We start from the raw sequence: 18,990 nt of genomic DNA on the forward strand, positions 1-18,990 counted from the left end.
CTAAAACTACAAACTTTCTACTTGCCAAGTTGCTACAAGTTCGCATTCACACGCGGGAAGTGATGGAGTCAAGTTGGTCACATGACGGGAAAGTGGACACAAAAGTTGACGGGTCGTCAACTCAAATTCTGCTTGACCGCCAAGTCACAACTTGACTGTCTCGTGTTCGTTTACGGCGGACGGGTGGCGATCCTGGCGGTTGTTTTCTTCAAAGTGCTGCCGATTTTAACGTAGCGAGGAGTTGTGTGATATATGATCTAGGCTAATATTTATCCATGTCCTTGCTCCGTGGAATTGTGGGTCAAACGGGAAGTAGTGAAGTGAGCAGTAAATAAAGTGGGGATCGTGGAGATATTTGTTGTTCTTGCGGTGTTCTTTAGCTTTCTTTTTCTTATTGTTCGTGATAAGGCGTTGCGTGTACATTAATTTTCAAGAACAGCTTTCACCAAGGGTAAATATATTGTAATTATAAGCACTAGTGAAGAATTCTCTTTCTAAGACTGGAGGTGGTTAATGGACTTGTTAATAATAATAATAATAATAATAATAATAATAATAATAATAATAATAATAATGGTTTATTTAACCTGGCAGAGTTAATACCATACGGCCTTCTCACTCAACCAGGAGGCTTTACGTTATGTTTTAGATAAGAGACTTCACGTCATGTTTTATACGTCCTTGAGTTTTCATTCCCGTCAGATTTTACGGATAGTTCCTTTAAATGATGATTGAATAAAATATTATCATACTTATAATTGTATTTCTGTACCAGCGCTACCAAAGGTGGGCATGATTTATTCACGTACTTTACTTCAAATCATGTTATGGCCTACTTACAGACAACAGAGACGACAAAAGAGTAAGTCTCACACCGTTGCTTACGAGATTTAAGATTATAATATAATATACAACTTAAGCTGGCGCATAGCGCTTGAAATACGGGTCTAAAGTGGTTCCCGCATTTAACACATTATTATTAGTTACCTTACATGAAGGAATGTAAACATAATTGCCAAGAAATAAATCTTAACGTTTTGTAATTACATTTTAACTAATCACACTAATTATAGCAAAAAATCACTTTTTAAAAACTGAGGGTTAAACCATTTTACCTAAACATCAATAGAAAATAACAGCTGCAACTACTATTCAATAAGATTATGACAATTCCAAGAACTCAAAAGCCGCTTGCTTTCATTCCCTCAAGGTATGGAACAAAAGTTTATGCTCAGCTGATTTCCATCGGATAGGTTATAAAAGAAAGTTCTTTGGGGCATGCTGGATTAGTTTACAGCTTTCACAGTGGCTATATTGTGTCCCTAGAGTGATATACAACAATTTTGAGGTTAAATTGTTTTCAGTTATTTAAGTATGTTTTTTTACCTATGTGTGTGGTGCGTAGTGAGATCTAAGATTTACCATTTTTTATTAGTACTGAACGGATCAGATTAGGGTAATTTTAAGAATGTACTTCATTGTTTACATTCATACTTTTAGAGAATTTCACTTGAATTTCTGTTCTTTTAAAGGCAAAGATGCAGACAGAAGATCCGGTTATGCAGTGTCCTTACGATACAAGCCATGCCATCCTTAAATCTAGGATGCAAGCTCATCTTGTAAAGTGCAAACAGAACCATCTAGAAGCGGACAAAATGATTTGCCCATTCAATGCAATTCATCACGTTGACAGGCCGCATTATCAGTATCATGTGAGTACCTGCCCTGATAGACGCGTCATAGAAGGACACAAGTATGAACTTGAAGATACAGAACATGGTGATTTGGGATTGGCTCCATACCACCAGCCGGATCTTCCTCCACCAGAAGAGGATTGGGATGCTGAAAACCCAGTTACAGCATATAATCCTTCTCAGCACATTGAGTCAGAACCTGTAGTCCGATTGCTTCAGGGAGCAACAAAGTAAGTGAAGTGTATTTTCCTAAAATAAGTTATAGAGTTTTTGTGAATTTACTAAATAGGACATTCGTCCTTGATTTACTATTAGTTTTAATTGCACAGTAATATAGAAAAGATTAGTAAAAGATGGTTAAAAATCACTTCATAGGAAAACAGCCATATACTTAGGTTTTACAATGCTCTCCAACAGTGGGCAGCTTGTACGTGAAGAAACAGACGAAGGTGTGGTATACTACATGGTAAAGAATTATACTCGCACATTTTTATCTACTAATTAAACCAGGGGTCTTCAAATGGCGGACTCCTAGAAATTTTCAGTAGTTAGATAACTATCGATGTAGCTCAGGCAGCAGGAGCATTTGTCTGCTGATCTGGAAGTGCATTTGAGTGCGACTTTGATTTCTGCTTCGGTTGATTGTCAGATTGGTTTTTTTTTTTGCGAGGTTTTCCCCAATCAAGGACGAACCAGATAATCTACGGCGAATCCTTAAGGTACGGTCACACGTTGCTACTTTTGCAGCGCTGCAGTACAAAAAACTGCGCAACTTTCGTACTGCGACATGTGAACAACGGTGCAACCCGAAAAGTAGCGGTTACCGAACCTGCTGGTTGCTACTTTTCCATGCTGCGCACAGCTTAAAAGTAGCAATGTGTGAACAGGGTTCTCAGGGTTGCAGGTGCAGCATTTTTGATACTGGTTTTGTTGAAACTTTTGCTGCGGTTGCGACCAGTGTTGCCACCCAAATGTGCCAATGATACTTGTATTGTTTGGATGTATTTTAATGTTAGATGTGGTGAAAATAAATTATTTGTAACAGTTATTAAATGCATAACACAGTCTGAGCATATTTGCTGACGATATAATTCACTTTTTTAATTTTCTGTAGCGTAGTTTCAAACAGGAGGGTTGCCAACATTGATTACGTGAATATGCTATTGGTTATCATTTAAGTATATAGGCGTTTTTAAAAGCTTTATAGTAAAAATAATGCCAATTTCTGAATACTAGTTAGGACAGAAAAGCAAATAACATATAAGTAAGCTTTCGCATGAGTTTATTAATAATGCTAACATAACCACAAAATGTATATTGAGAAGTCAACACGGAGATGGAAACCTGCAGCATGACTGCGGCTGCAAAAGTAGCGCTTTGTGTGTGAACAGACTCGCAACCTCCAGTTGCAACTTTTGCAGCGCTCGGGTTGAGCAACACGAAAAGTAGCGTGCAGCGCGCTACTTTTGGCTTACGTGTGAACATGACATGCAACTTTTGCAGCTGCAGTACAAAAGTTGCACAGCAAAAGTAGCGACGTGTGATCGTACCTTTAGTCTCATCTTGCTAAATACCATTTCGCTATCACGAATTCCATCGATGCTAAATAACCTAATAGTTTATACAGCATTATTAAATCCAACTAAAAGAAAAAAGAAAACTCCCTCCGAAAATTTTCAAATTGTTGATTTAAAATTCAATATTGTTATTGCCTGGTATCTGAAAAATGAATGATGTCATGGAAGAGCAATCAGGACCACCTAAGTTATTCACTCATATTTCTAACTGAACTAAAATATATAGATTGTTTATCAAAGATAATAGGAGTACCTTAATATATAATGTAAACATTGCATTTTTCTTTGTTTAAGAAATTAATTCTATTTTTCACCTGACATAATTAGGAACATTAAATCCAGACATTTGAGATGGGCAGGGCATGTAGCACGTATGGGCGAATCCAGAAATGCGTATAGAGTGTTAGTTGGGAGGATGGAGAGAAAAAGACCTTTGGGGAGGCCGAGACGTAGATGGGAAGATAATATTAAAATGGATTTGAGGGAGGTGGTATATGATGGTAGAGACTGGATTAATCTTGCTCAGGATAGGGACCAATGGCGGGCTTATGTGAGGACGGCAATGAACCTCCGGGTTCCTTAAGCCAGTAAGTAAGTAAGAAAGAAAGAAATTAATTTTTGCACAAAACTCACAAGTAATAATAAATTCTGAAATAGTTGCATTTCACACATGTTCTGAACATGCAAGTTACAATATTCCAGTGATTTCAGATATCATGCAGCAATGGTAGGCTATATGCTTATAGATCTTGTACCAGAAGAAGTTTCAGATGTTTGTACAGGAGGAAGGAAAACTCATATTACCAATTTATTATATTTTTGTTTGTAGTTTATTTTCTTTTCCTTAGGCTATTATTTACAAGACATAGGAAGTGATAACATTCACTGCGCATCTTTATAAGATAAAACCTTTATTTTCTGTACATCACGTGAGATCTTTCTGTAATCCCAAAAAAAAGTAGGACATTAGATATACTTACTTTCTGGCTTTTAAGGAACCTGGAGGTTCATTGCCACCCTCACATAAGCCCGCCATCGGTCCCTATCCTGAGCAAGATTAATCCATTCTCTGTCATCATATCCCACCTCCCTCAAATCCATTTTAATATTATCCTCCCATCTAAGTCTCGGCCTCCCTAAAGGTCTTTTTCCCTCCGGCCTCCCAACTAACACTCTATATGCATTTTGTGGATTCGCCCATATGTGCGACATGCCCTGCCCATCTCAAACATCTGGATTTAATGTTCCTAATTATATCACGTGAAGAATGCAATGCGTGCAGTTCTGTGTTGTGTAACTTTCTCCATTCTCCTGTAACTTCATCCCTCTTAGCCCCAAATATTTTCCTAAGCACCTTATTCTCAAACACCCTTAATCTCTGTTCCTCTCTGAAAGTGAGAGTCCAAGTTTCACAACCATACAGAACAACCGGTAATGTAACTGCTTTATAAATTCTGACTTTCACATTTTTCGACAGCAGACTGGATGATAAAAGTTTCTCAACCGAATAATAACAGGCATTTCCCATATTTATTCTGTGTTTAATTTCCTCCCAAGTATCATTTATAGCTATTTGTTACTGTTGCTCCCAGATATTTGAACTTCTCCACCTCTTCAAAAGATAAATTTCCAATTTTTATATTTGCATTTCGTACAATATTCTCGTCACGAGACATAATCATATACTTTGTCTTTTCGGGATTTACTTCCAAACCTATCTCTTTCCTTGCTTCAAGTAAAATTCCCGTGTTTTCCCTAATCGTTTGTGGATTTTCTCCTAACATATTCACATTAGATATAGGCCTATATATATATATCTTTTTCAAATTCCACCAGATTGTCATTCCGCCATTTCCGATTTCTTCTGGAAAAGGCTTATTTGTAACACACTTCTGAAGTTGGGGTGCTTGGAAGGTGAAGTTACACTGCCTCGATGATATGATAGGATGTCTATGAATGTATGATGTCAGAAGAGTTCTTAAACCTAAACTTAACCTAATTTTCAGACCACAGACGAACACAGGAACAATTCCCTTTAAGAAAAAATTCCTGTGTTCTGACTGGGAATCGAACCTGGGACCTCATGAACTGTAGCCAGAAGCTCTGACTATGAGGCTGGTCACATTATGTAATTATTGTTGCACAAATTTCCAATGCATAGCTCTTTGCATGTAATTGCTTCTAATATTGCTGTTTACAAACATTCGTATTTAAAATTGATAGATATGTTATTAAGTATTTTAACTATGTTACCTGATTATCAAATAATGCAGCAGTGTGAAAGGAAACCATTCACAACAAAGAATTGGTCTTGACGGTTGACTGTAAGAAGCAATGTAAACTCGTTTTTAAACCATTTGTGATGAAGAAGGAATTTTGTCTCTGTATTTTGTGAGTTGTACAGAAAAGTGAAATTGGTTTGTTCTCTCTTTGCGTAATAGCTGTTTTATGCCAACTTTACAAAGTAATTCGTGTAGATATCTTTTAAGTCCTAAAATTTTTGTCTCTAGAAGTTTTCAGTGTGGAGCATAATTCTGCAGATGTTATTTAAATTTTTTTTTTTTAAGAAAAATAAAGTTTCTTTATTTTATCTCTCTAACAGCGAGAGTTCCTTTAGTTTTGCTAAGTATTTCATGCAAGTATCTTTAAGCTTTATTTTTTATCTGAAGTTTTCGATTGAATTCATAATTAATAATTTCTGTGATGCAAAGGAGTTTTGAAATATGTTGTCCTACACTATTTCATAAGTCAAGCTTTTACTCCCCTATAACTTTTTAACTAGCCTATATACCTTGTATAATGGGAAAGCAAAATATCAACTTATTATTATTATTATTATTATTATTATTGTTATTATTATTATGATTATTATTATTATTATTTTTTTTTTTTACTACTACTACGAGTATACTTACATAGATAATTCACTGTAATATAAATTTTACAAACTATACCGAAATTCAACACAACACTAGGCTACTATGTTACAAAGATAGATACTTTAAAAATACGTACTGTTTTTACCCAGCAGGTAAATATTAGTGAAGCAAGCAAGAACTTTGTTGAAAACATTGCAGCATGTGTGCATTATTTTTCTCCACTCATGTATTTCTCCAACAAACTTTAGCTGCTTCTGTATTTCCAACGAGTCGGTTTTGTTCTAAAAATTTGTATCTTATTTAGATCTCAAAGAAAGGCTTTTCGCTTGAGAGAAAGACAGCGAATGCAACGCCTGTTGGATGGAGAAGACTCTACCTCTAGCTCCGCTTCAACTACAGAGACTCAACCAGGACCCTCAACTGCAATGGCTCCACTGCGTGCTCCACGTCAGACTTCAAAGGCTTTGCAGTTACTGGACTCAGTGATGGGCCGGGGAGCTCAGAGTAATTCTGAGACAGATTCATATGTGAATGGTCAGGCACCATTGCGTTACCCACGCGAGACTTCAAGGGCTTTGCGCTTGCTGGATCCTAGTATGGGTCTGGGCCGAGGAATTGATGCTGCGACAGAAGAAAGAACTCCAGGCCCTGTTTCTCTTTCAAACAAATGTGGCTTGGGTTTTGGACGCGGTGTTCCAGTGAAGGATGAACTTCCTTTTCCAATTGGGATTGGAAGAGGAAAACCCATCACAAATTGAGTGTAACATGTTTTCTCAGGTAATACTACTGTACTTGACGTGAAACACCAGTTCCTTATAAATAGCCTATATACTTTTATTTCGCCTAATTAGAATCATTTATGCATTTAAAAAATCTTTATAAAAAATTTCGAATTTTTAATTTAAATCTATAATAAAATAAAATGTTAAATGTTGATAACACATTACTTTCGAGTGTTTTTAATACACAAGGACAACAATATTTTCTTAATTGTTTGTGTTTTTTAAATTGTCTTGTGAACATATTGAAGATAAATTTAAAAACATATGTTCACTCTGTTAGCAGTAAGTTTATTACAACACAAGCATGTGTTTATTATACCTAATGGCTCTGTGCCAAATATTTTTTCACATCTTTTATTTGTCATTTTTATGTTTTTTTTTTCCTTTTAATCTGTTTCCAGAGCAAATGATTGACATGATCCTTATGAAGCAATTTTTTTTCTTTGCTGAACAGTTCCGCCTCTTCTTAAGTTCATCAGATATGACGTAACAATATCAGGTGTCCAAAAAGTCTCACATCAAGGTAGAATTCATAAAATTTGTTTGCTATAACTGCCTCCTAGTTAAAAATATGTTTGGGTGCAAAACTTCATGTTATTTACAATTCGTAGCAAGTTAGCCTCATTAACATGGCACACATCCTTGATTTGCATTTGTATATGTGCCAGGAAAGGTGGTGTCAAAGCAATGCTGTTTGGGTAGAGCATAAGATGTTGGAGCACAATCCTGCATGAACCAGCCTGGCCATCAGATCCAACTCAGGTATAGGCTGATTTCCCAGTACCTTCAGGTATGCTCCACCTGTCATTGTATTAGAAAAGAAGAATGGCCCAATGACACTGTACTATGCGACCAAGGCGGGAACCGTTTTGTTTGGTGGCGCTGCGATTCGCTTCACAACACAGGCCATGTTGTAAAGTCCACATCAGATGCAAAATGAAGTACATCCTGAACTGAGCTCTTGTTCCATTATTATTAATACGTTATATGTTAGTATATATGTATATAGTTAACTTTATTGTTTAGTTTTTATCACATTTATACACATAGGAATCTATTCAGAAAACACCACAACATCGGTGTTGGTAAAGGAGGGAACATGAATCAAAAGTAACGTAAACTAAAGTAGGTACTGTATTTTATACAATATCGCATTTGATATACATTTCTTATCTTAGCATTTTAAAGTGGCCAGACTCTGCACATCATATATGAGGAAATCATAAACCATAAAACCATCACTACCACCAGCATGGGCTACTACAAGTCGTTGACCTGCACTGCTATTTGTATAAACTCTTGACACGTTTACGCCTTGCCAACATTTGTGGACATTGTAATGAGTATGGAACCATATTTCGTTCAGGTAAATAACGGGCTGCTATATCAGAGTGTTGTACCTATTTCCTTTTATCTTTACATTTTTTTAATGCAAACCCTATGGATAGTATGAGTTTTCGTAAAGTTTCCTTGCACCCTTTGGAACCTATCTCCTCTTACAAAATTTATGCAACTTTCCTAATGTCGAAAGCTCTTTGTACAGATTATAATATTTATGAACTTCTCTTCTTATGATACAGTTGTCCATGTCGTCTAATTCAACCTTATTTGCAGGAGGTCGTCTAACTTTGTTTGGTGTAGATGTTTCTACACATTCTTTACCTTCCTTTCTATTTGTTTCCTTATTTAACTTCACAATAGCTGCAGCACACTCTATTGTCTTCGATAGAGGTAAGAATAAACCCGTTGTCTTTTCTGCATCACAAAACTTTATGGCATTATAAATAATGCTCCTCGCTTGGCTATGAAACACACGTCTCCTACAAGCGGCACTGTGACAAGATTGAAACGCTAGGCATTGGATGTGACGACACTCCATCAGTATCAGTAAACATACGCAGCGAGCACGGAGTTCCTCATTCTGCCACGACGGGTCCCCCCTTGGTTGCGTAGTAATTCTGAATTCCAAAACATACCATGATTTGCTATTCTCCTTGTTCCTTGTATCCGAAGTATCATTGTGTACTCTTGAGTGACAAGTATCTGAAAATAAAAGTTTGCCTTGGAGAATAGCATGTTCGTCAGGAAATTGCTATCTATGTCTTAATAATTAAGAAACTGCTCACATATTTTCATCTGATGATCAGATCTTCCATCAGATGGTGTAAAAACTGCAGGTTATATGAATAGTATCGTTTTTTCTTCAAGATATCATGGATAGTGTTCTTTAGTATGTTCAGTTCCAAATGTGTGCACTAAGGACATCTTTGGACTGGTGTGGATCTCTGCCAAGAATGTTTGGTGGACTTCGATGAAGTGCTTCGACATCTCTATTGTGGAAAGTCAATGACCAATCCCATCATCTTGAACTTGCTTGGCAATCATGCTTAGCTTCAGCTGTCAGAGTGACATCTGTTTATTTCATTAGTCACCACACACTGGACCAGCCTTCACAGCTGCATAGTAAAACGATCTTAACATGATCCTTCACCATCAACATGATTTATCTGCAGATGATAAATAAACAAAAAATTAAGCATTGTGATAGATTTTTTCTATGATGCGAGACTTTTCAGACATCCTGTGTAACTTGAACAAATGTTTTATTGAAAGTGACGAACAATTATGTAATATTTTTGTACATATATAGTTCTTTTGTTTGTAATGATAATAAAATAGCTAAACTATAAAAAAATCGTCTAGATTCAAAACCTGCTACAGTGTTTTTCATCAACGTAAGAAGAAAGGTAGCATTTTATAGATTAACACAAATGATATTATTTTGATTGTATTATATGTTAATTTGCATATTAAATTAAAAAAGAAAATTTGGTGTAATAATTCAGCAGAAATGTGATACTTATAATGGAGTAAAGTAAATATTTACGCACATACTGAGTTGTGAAAATGAAAAAACTGGATTATTGAAGTTAAAGAAAAGTAGCATTATCATCACTGTGAATGCCCCTTATGTAATTTGGCATTATGGTAGAGTTTTAAAATAAAATAAAAATGTCCTTATTTCTTAATCATCTGTAGGCTCTTCTCAGAGCGTTTTCCAGAACTTTGCTGGAGTTTCTGGCTGTAACACACCAATTTCTGCTCGAATATTATTCTTGAGCGCCTCAATGGTTGCCGGCTTGTTGACGTAGACTTGTTCTTTGAGATATCCTGAAAGAAAAAAATCCAGGCCTGTTAAGTCTGGCGAATGAAAGCAGCAAATCTGGATATTAAACACTCGCCATACTTTCACATGTAGTGTGAGCAGTGGCTCCAATGTGCTGAATTATTCACAACAGCTAGTCTCAGAAAGTCTGACCATCTTGCGATATTGATTCCCCTTAATTGTTAATGTAACACCTTTGAAGAAATCTGGACTGATGATCTGTTCTAGGGTATTACCACACTGACTGACAAATGACCCTGGGGTTTTCATTGGCCCTTATGTTGTTCTGTTGCCAAATCTTGAAAGCAAACTGCATATGTGAGATGGACTTGCACATCTCTGGATTGCACAGTTTGCACGAATTGCAGTTTGTACAGAAACAAGCACAACTTTGTCTTTAAAATCCTTTGCATTAACTTTCATTATTTCATCCCAAGCTGACCAGCATGTCTTTGGGTTGAAAATTGTTAATGGTGTCCCGTACCTGTTGAATTTTTCAGGAATTCAAACTTAATGTCTTCTTCCCACTTGCAGTAGGTTGTTGACTGCATCGTGTTGCCGAAAGCATGCTACCATACAGTGAATCATGGTCTGATAAGGCATTTTCACAGTTAAAATGCCGACGGTAGGCTCATTGAATCTGAATAATGGACTGTTTATTTGCAAAGTGAATTTCATTAGGTTTAGTTTACTGTTTGGTGCTCACTTTCTCTATTGTTACTTTCCCAAGTGGCCTTTACACATCAATAAAATGTATATGTATATATAACATTTTAAAACATACATATTAGGTTGGTATATACATTCGTAGCGTTTTTTCATAAGTTTATTAAAATAATCATAATACAAAAGACAGAAATTAATCATCAACACTGTATTCTCCTTCACTATTTACAACAGTCTGCCAATGCTGGAGTAGTTTTTCGATTCCACGTGATCATGATGTGATATGTTATAAATTTGTATATCATATGTAAAATACGTGATGTAATATGTTATAAATTTGTATGTCATATGTAAAGTACGTTGATATTCTTTAATTTTATATAACATTAAGGACATTGCACTTGATTAAAATGATAATTTTTTTTGTTGTATTTTTTGTTTTTTCTTAAAAAAAAAAAGAGCAAAATCATTTCACTGCAGTCAATGAAACCCTATCAGCTTCCATGCATACCATTACACCGATTGTTTTACATGGGCCCTCCCATCCTCAACCACAGGCTCAATTGACTGCAATGGCCGGAACATGAACCTGCAGTGTTAGGCACAATATGCTGGCCAGACATATCCTGTGCGCCTTAAACCGCTCAGCTAACGAACCTGACACGAATTTACCTGATTATGCAGGTATACGAACCCCTGGTTAAGAGTTAGACATTTGTGTGCAATAGTGGTATAAGTCTTCCAGCTTCTAAAGGTTTAAGAAGTCCTCAAGCCATGTTCGGAGTGCATTTTCATCCAGAGAGGAAGTTCCTTGAAGGTTGTTCAATAGAGAGCAGAAAGGTGAAATTCTGAGGGTGCAAGATCAGGTGAATAAGGTAGGTGCGGAATGACTTCCCAGCCCAACTCCTGGATAGTGTTTTGTGTCAGGTTAGCAGACTGCAGACTGGCGTTATTGTGGAGTAGCATCACTTCACGCAGTCTTGTTTGTCATTTTTCTTGGATTGTTTATGCAAGATGTCCCAGTTAGTGGCAGTAAATGTCGGCAGTGATGATTACACCTCGGGGAAGCAATTCGTAATACAGCACACCCTCGCAGTTCCACCAGATGCATAACATTATCTTTTGTGAATGTGCGCTGGTCTTTGTATGGAGAGTTGCTTTTTTGTTCGAGCTCAACTATTCCTTTCTTTTCCTTATGCTAGCATAAGACAGCATTTCTCATCACCAGTAATGATATTTTATAGGAATGTTCCATGTTGTTCACGAGCCAATCGATGATGAGCAAGCAAAGATGTACATATGGCCACCCGTTGATTTTTGTGGTTTTGGCTTAGAGCGTGCGGTACCCTACACCTAATTTTTTTTACCTTGCCCATTGAATGCAAATGTTGCACAATTGTGGAATGGTCACAGTTCATCACATTTGCCAGTTCTCAGGCACACTGACGTGGATTAATGAATTTAAACAGTTTTCATCAAACCCTGACCTGAACGTGGAATGTTATTAATGTTAAAACAACCCTCCTTAAAACGAGAAAACCATTTTCTTGCTGTGCTCTCTCCGATAACATTGTCCCCATACACGGCGCAAATGTTTCTGGCCATCTCTGCTGCTTTTGCCCCTTTATTGAACTCAGAAAGAAGAATATGTCGGAAATGTTCCACTTTCTCCACTTGACACTTCATTTTCTAGCGTCCACTGCTCCATTCACTATCTGCAAAAATGAAAACTTCAATATGTAAACTCAAGCACAACAATTGAACTTCAAATAAAAAATGACAATCGGTAAATAAACCCATAGCAACTGGAGTACCAACATGCGAAACAAAAACGCTACGAACTTATGTACCAACCTTATATATATGTATATATATATGAAGACAGTAGTTTGAGTTATTTGAACTCATGTGCGACTTCTGCATTACCCTGTACTTGACACTATGAGAACTAATTTAAGATATTGGTCGATTTTATACACAAGTTTCATGCTTGTTTATGTAATAATACACTTTGGAAGCAGTATGTATTTAACATATGCGTGAATAGTATTTGAAATAGAAACTAAAAAATACATAGTGCAAAATGGTTTCTCACTGTTACAACAAACGACTAGAAGAATTCAAATTAGCATGACGTCTATTGTAGATAACTGTGGCTAACGAGAAAGATAGGCTTCGGCACAAATTGGAGTCACGTGATTATCATGGTCTAGCCATGGCCATCTTGACAATTGCCTAATGTAAATAGATGTTCAAAGTTCTAAAAAACAAAGGAATTGCTATATTAAACTCGTGCTAAACATGCATTTATATATAAACTTGTTTAATGTTGACCATGTTATGATTGTGAATGTGACGTCGCGTCGTAGCCTGTCTTTCTCGTTAGCCACTTAGATAACTTACACATTTCTTGAAACTAGTGTGTTTATTTTAAAAAGGGAATAAAATTATTTCACCCTTTCAGTTACCTATTGGAAAACAGATACATCAAATTGCAGTAGTTTAGTTATGCAATATTGGGTGCTATTATAACCGGAGTTTGTGCCCCCCCCCCCACTGAATTATGGTGGTTTAAAATAGATGAGATGAAATATGTTATTTCTAATAATTAGTAATTTCATTAATTTTGATGGTCCTGCTATATAGGTCTGCGTGTGAATATAAATTTTCATTGCATTTCTCTGTACTGAAAAAGAAAGCAAAAAGAACAAGGAACAAAATTATTGGCTTCTTTGCTGAGATTTGGTTTACAAAAAGTGTATTTCTGATTTTAAAATTATTTATTTGTAGTTTACACTTTTACAGAAATTGATATTCTTTAATAGATTATTTTGAGTGTGGAGAAACACTCTGGGAATTTTGTAACATTTTGGGCCTTTCCATATGTAGGTGTACACACATTTGTTATTTTCATTTTGTATAGAGAACTTCATTTCCCTCTCCCTGAAATGTATGTCTTTTTGAGAGATATTTGTACTTTTGACATTATTACTTTTCATTTAATTAAACATGGAATAAACATAGTTGACTGTACTTTGGATAATGTGGAAGCTTTATTGAAATAAAATGACAATCTTTATGATGAAATTATTCACGAGAAAATTATGCATCTAAAGCATGTAGTAAATGCACACTAAAGATCTACCTGACGAATTTTGCAATACAATACTGCTACATACAGTATTTAAGTCATTCAGTGATAAGTAATTTGATATTATCTTAACAGAAATAAAGAAATGGAATTACATACTTGCATGATGTTATGTATAATTATTTATAAATTGTAACACTACTTGACTGTCTCAGTATCTTCTATGAAACATCAACCCATTTTGGACTGTTATTGATGTAAGGGGTGCTAACCGAAAGTTACCGAAATTCATTTTGAAAGAGAAGTATGCTTACATTTTGTTCTAACTTCTGCAGTTCCCTTTAAAGTAGCTCTTAAGCATGCACGTCTGTACCAACATACCTGCAAAATCAGAATGCATTCTGGACGTTTTTTCATTGACACATTCAGTATCTCTGCGCCACTGTATGATGTCCTTAATTGCTTCACACCTTCGTCCCTTCAACTTGTTTTTCATTTTGGGGAAGAGAACGGAGTTGTATGGAGCTAAATTTGACAAATAAAGGGAGGGGAGACAACTGCCATGTTTGAAGTGAAAAATAATTGTCATACAGCATGGCCATAGTGTCATGATGGAACGTCAAATTGTTATTATGTCATTTTTGGTCTGCTTCCACCCTATGTGTTTACATCATTTTAAGACGTTACAATAGAACTTGGCATTGACGGTATACCCTAGAGGAACAAATTCTTTATGGGCAATCCCATGTATAATGAAAAATGTGATGAGTATTGACTAAGCATTCTCTTGACTGATTGCAACTTTCATTGGGACAATTCTTGTTTTGCCTGAGTGTCATACAGATAAATCTAACTTTCGTGACTAGTAACGAATTTTGGGTAATTTCTGACCTCATGTTCGCCTAATATGTTTCCAGATGTGCTGCCTTCATTGCGATCATAATGTTCATTATAATTGCCATTGATTTTCATTTGCTTAACTCTCCTACTACCAAAATTATTTTGTTACATTGGATATCACTGGGCTCAGTCATTGTGACTCCAAGTAAATTAAACATTTGTTTGAAGATTTAAATTTATTAATATGATTATACTGATGTACTGGTACATTTACACACAGCATTGTATTGACCAAATTGAGTATTTATACAGCAATTGCCAACCTGCTAAAAAAACAGAGGATGGGAAGTACATGAGGAGATTCATTGTGTGTCTGAAGATGATTCTCATAGAAGGGTGGATATAAATGTCATCAATAGAAGAACCCAGAAAGTGATGGTCTTAGACCCTACAATTTGCTTTAAATGAGACACGAATCAGGCACTGCAGATAAATGATGACAAGGGGATGTTGCAGGCTTACTATTTGGAGCGAGGAGTTATTTACCAAAATTTACATGTAATATCCTCAAATCCTTTAAAATTCCCTTTTATGAGGTTCAGAAGATTGTAATGGAAATTCTGAAGACCTTTCTTTAAATTCTACACTATCATTTATATGTTAACACGTAAATTTTTGTTTTAATGGTCAAATCGAATCATTATTTCACCCCTTTCATTTTTCTTTATCTTTTATGTTTGTTAATTCCGGATCCCAGTGGTCAACCTCACTTGAGGACGAATGATTTTAAATAAATCTTAGTAGTTGATTTAGCTATAAATTACACTTCACACAACACATGTTTGAATCTTGCTTACACACAATAGGAAACGTGTATCCATCTTGATATTTTCTATCAACAGAACGTTCACGTAGGTGACATCATCCACATTTTGTTTCCCTCTGTATGTTATTAGGGGCTACTGGAACTATACTTCATTGACTTCTGTTTTGCTATGTTAGAGTTGTTCCCAACTCCAGGAGAAATTCTCTTCTTTTATATTTACTCTTTTGTTTATGTTTAGAATTTATGTGCATCCAAATTATGAAAGCATTGAGTGCACTGATATCCAATATATTGTAGGCCATTGTCTTGTCATCTGTTTTGTGGTGTAAGTTCTGACTAATTTGTCCATAATATCTGCATCTGACTTTGTAGCATTGTAAACGCGTATTATGATATGTTTTATTGCTTCATGTTTTCTGTCCCTTCTTTGAAGTGCACAGTACTGAGCAATGTTACCATCTTACCCTTTTTTGGACAATAAGAAACTATAGTAGCTTATTCTTGGTATGCAAAGACAGAGGAAGGAGAAGTTCTTCCCTTTGTCAAGACAAATAATTCTTCTGTTAGTTCTGGGCAATTTTTTTCATATTGTTCCATGTAGGATCAACTGTTTTCTTTCTAACTCTCTTGGAAGATCGAAACTTGTAAAGAAATTATCAGTTGTGATCTTCCTTCCAGTAAATATTCTACTGTGTCCAAAATTACTCATTTTCCTTAATTTACTTCTCTAGGTCTGTTCTTATTTCTTCCGGTATATACTTGTGTATTCATGACATAAGTGGTGTTGTCACGTGCAGCCCATAACTTTATACCATATTTGTACAGTTTTGAGGGCATGTACTGTTGGAAGGGATATCTGCCTCAGAAAGTGACCAGTTATTCATCAGTTGTAATGTTCTCATATGGCACACATGAATAATCTAATGTGTTTATCCATGTCTCAAGCACACCTCTTATAGGAGACAGTTTATATCAGGACTAAGATTCTTTTTTTTATAAAATAGGTATTCGCAATTATTATATTGTTTAGAGCAACCAAATAATCACAAAGAGTGCCAATCCTTGTTGTCATTTGATATCCCAATGGTACTCAATATAATAACAATTAATATTTTTTCATGTGTTCAAAATAAAATAAAAAGCAAAACCACTAGATAGATTACACTGAAAGAAAGTCAATTTATTTCAAAATTTTAAATAGGAAAACAAAAAAGATACGCGACTTCTAATGTGTTTTTGGGGTTATATACGATCCCATGGTGATGTTAAACCACTTGTACAGGTTCTCCACAAAGTTTTGTTCCTATCTAATAATTAAGTACAACAAAACAAAAGATAAAATATTTCAGTTTTTACCTAGTGTTTAACCAATTCAAATAGTTTGTGTTTCTCAGTGGACTTAACAACATGTGATATTTTTAGCTCTTTATTTAAAGATGGTATTCCATCTTTTTTCAGGTATTTGCTAGTCAAGGATCACTGTTTCAATTGCTGTGAAGTTATCCTTGTGCAAAGAGATGCAATGTTACCAATAGACAATCCTGAACATAACCCGAGAAGAGAATATTTAGGAGTATGACTTCTGATGAATATGAGAGCTAGGCAATTGGTCCATTGTGGCCTATTCGTCTGCCAGGAAATACCGATAGTTCGCTTAAATATTTTCTTACGTCTATAACCTAGTATGGAGGAGGAGGAGGAGGAGGAGGAGAGGCACAGCGTTGTTGCAAACTGACCAGTGGTTACAGCTCTTCCACTTGAGCAGGGTTGCAGAACTGGGGAAGAGAGAGGTGGAAGCCTGGGGAGAGAGTTCGTTCCCCCCATCCACAAGGCCGGAGTCTTTAATGACGTTTGTGTGATGTTTGGCAAACACTGTTCTCTCTTGTCTTTTCTCCCTACTGTACAATGACGCAAGGGTTGAAGGGAAGGGATGAGTTACATGTTCTGGCTTATGACGTGTGCTTCAATTGTAGCACAGTTTTGCATCCCTGCACTTGAGGAATGAGATATAATTTGAGCATGTGAAGGTAAGTATGCAGTGCAGGTCTTGTCTACATAGAACAATGGTCATGTCGCCTGTCATGCCGGAGATATGCTAAAATGTATTTAATGTACAGTGTGGGCCTAGGAAACGGGAGATTTTTAAATAGTTAAAATGTAACTTTAGATACGATATTAAATTAACTTTTATTATATGAAAATATAGAATATAGTACGCCATTTGCACGTAACCACTACATCTTCAAAATGACATCCTTCAAATGCCCTCAAGCAACACTTTGCAACATTTTGACTGTGATGTTTGAAATTTCTTCACGAATTACTATCTTCAGTCGTTCAATGTTTCAGGATTTGTTTGCATATACCTTACTTTCTAGGTAATTCAATAAAAATAAATTACATGCATTTAAATCAGGGGATCGTGCAGGCTAGGGAATGTCTCCATTTCACAATGACGTGATTCCCAAACAAAATTTGCATTTCCGTCATAGAGATGGCTGCAATATGATAGGAAAATTTCTTCTTCTCAATTGACCACTTAAAAAATTTTGAATCATTATCAAATAACGAGCTGCATTAACAGTTGTGCACAACTGTTGGCATCCTCAAAGAAATATGGCCCAATAATTCCTTTGGAAGAGACAGTGCTCCAAATGGTAACTTTTTGTGAATGTAAAGCCAAACCTAGGTTTCAGTCGCATGTGAAGAGGGCAAAGGATCATGACAACAAAGTTGAAATTGATGGCAAAACTCCCTACGAATAGCTTCTGCATATTGTAAGAGTTTACAACATCCTTGTTCCTCACCAGTTCAATGCTCCATGTTTAATAAATTGCAACAATCAGGCTAAAACCATGACAGTGGATCTAAGCCTACTAAAATAATCCATGTACTACCAACAACAAAATTAAAATCTTCCGTTTCTTTGGCCCACCTCATAGGACTATCATGTACCTACGTATAGTAGTGTATGGACTTTCTGTTTCCCATATTCGATTGTTGTGTCTGTTAACATGACCTGACACATGGAGTGCATGGAAATGCTGCTTCAACACTGTGAATTATTTTTGACACACATTAGGATGTCCAGTTCAGGTCAGGTCATTCTCATTACCAATGTACAGGAGTTTGATTCCTATTTTGCTTGCAATATTGTCTTTGCTCAGTGGCTACGTACTTGGACATACTAACTTAGCTTTCTCTTATTGAATAGTCATCATATTGCTTCAATAAGAATCTGAAACAAAATGCGTGATTTCAGGAATATTGCATAATAAAAGCTAAGTTTAAAGCAGAACTCATTGTTCGTCAACATTATCCACTTTACAGATTGCAGAACACAAATACATGATTTGAACACAAGAAGAAATAAAGAACAAATATGTTTAGTAGGTGTCCCTTGGCTTACAAGTTTGTAAAGGATACATGCAGCTCTACCTAGCGCCACAAGCTGATACTATATCTAGCT

General features: G+C 35.9%; 1 protein-coding gene across 3 annotated transcripts in view; it reads left to right on the top strand.

Annotated features, from left to right (window-relative positions):
- Window positions 1-211: 211 nt before the first annotated feature.
- The window catches only part of LOC138709016 (protein arginine N-methyltransferase 9-like), an 88,922-nt gene continuing 70,143 nt past the window's right edge, over window positions 212-18,990 (top strand). For all 3 annotated transcript variants that reach the window (XR_011334810.1, XM_069839467.1, XM_069839466.1), the window contains exons 1-3: window positions 212-451; window positions 1,533-1,924; window positions 6,455-6,927. Coding sequence is in view for 2 of the 3 variants with exons in the window: in XM_069839467.1 (XP_069695568.1) it covers window positions 6,856-6,927 (72 nt within the window). In the remaining variant the exon portion in view is untranslated. The remainder of the gene's footprint in view (window positions 452-1,532; window positions 1,925-6,454; window positions 6,928-18,990) is intronic.

This window comes from Periplaneta americana, chromosome 11 (assembly GCF_040183065.1).
Source record: "Periplaneta americana isolate PAMFEO1 chromosome 11, P.americana_PAMFEO1_priV1, whole genome shotgun sequence".
Classification (NCBI taxonomy): Eukaryota; Metazoa; Arthropoda; class Insecta; order Blattodea; family Blattidae; genus Periplaneta; species Periplaneta americana.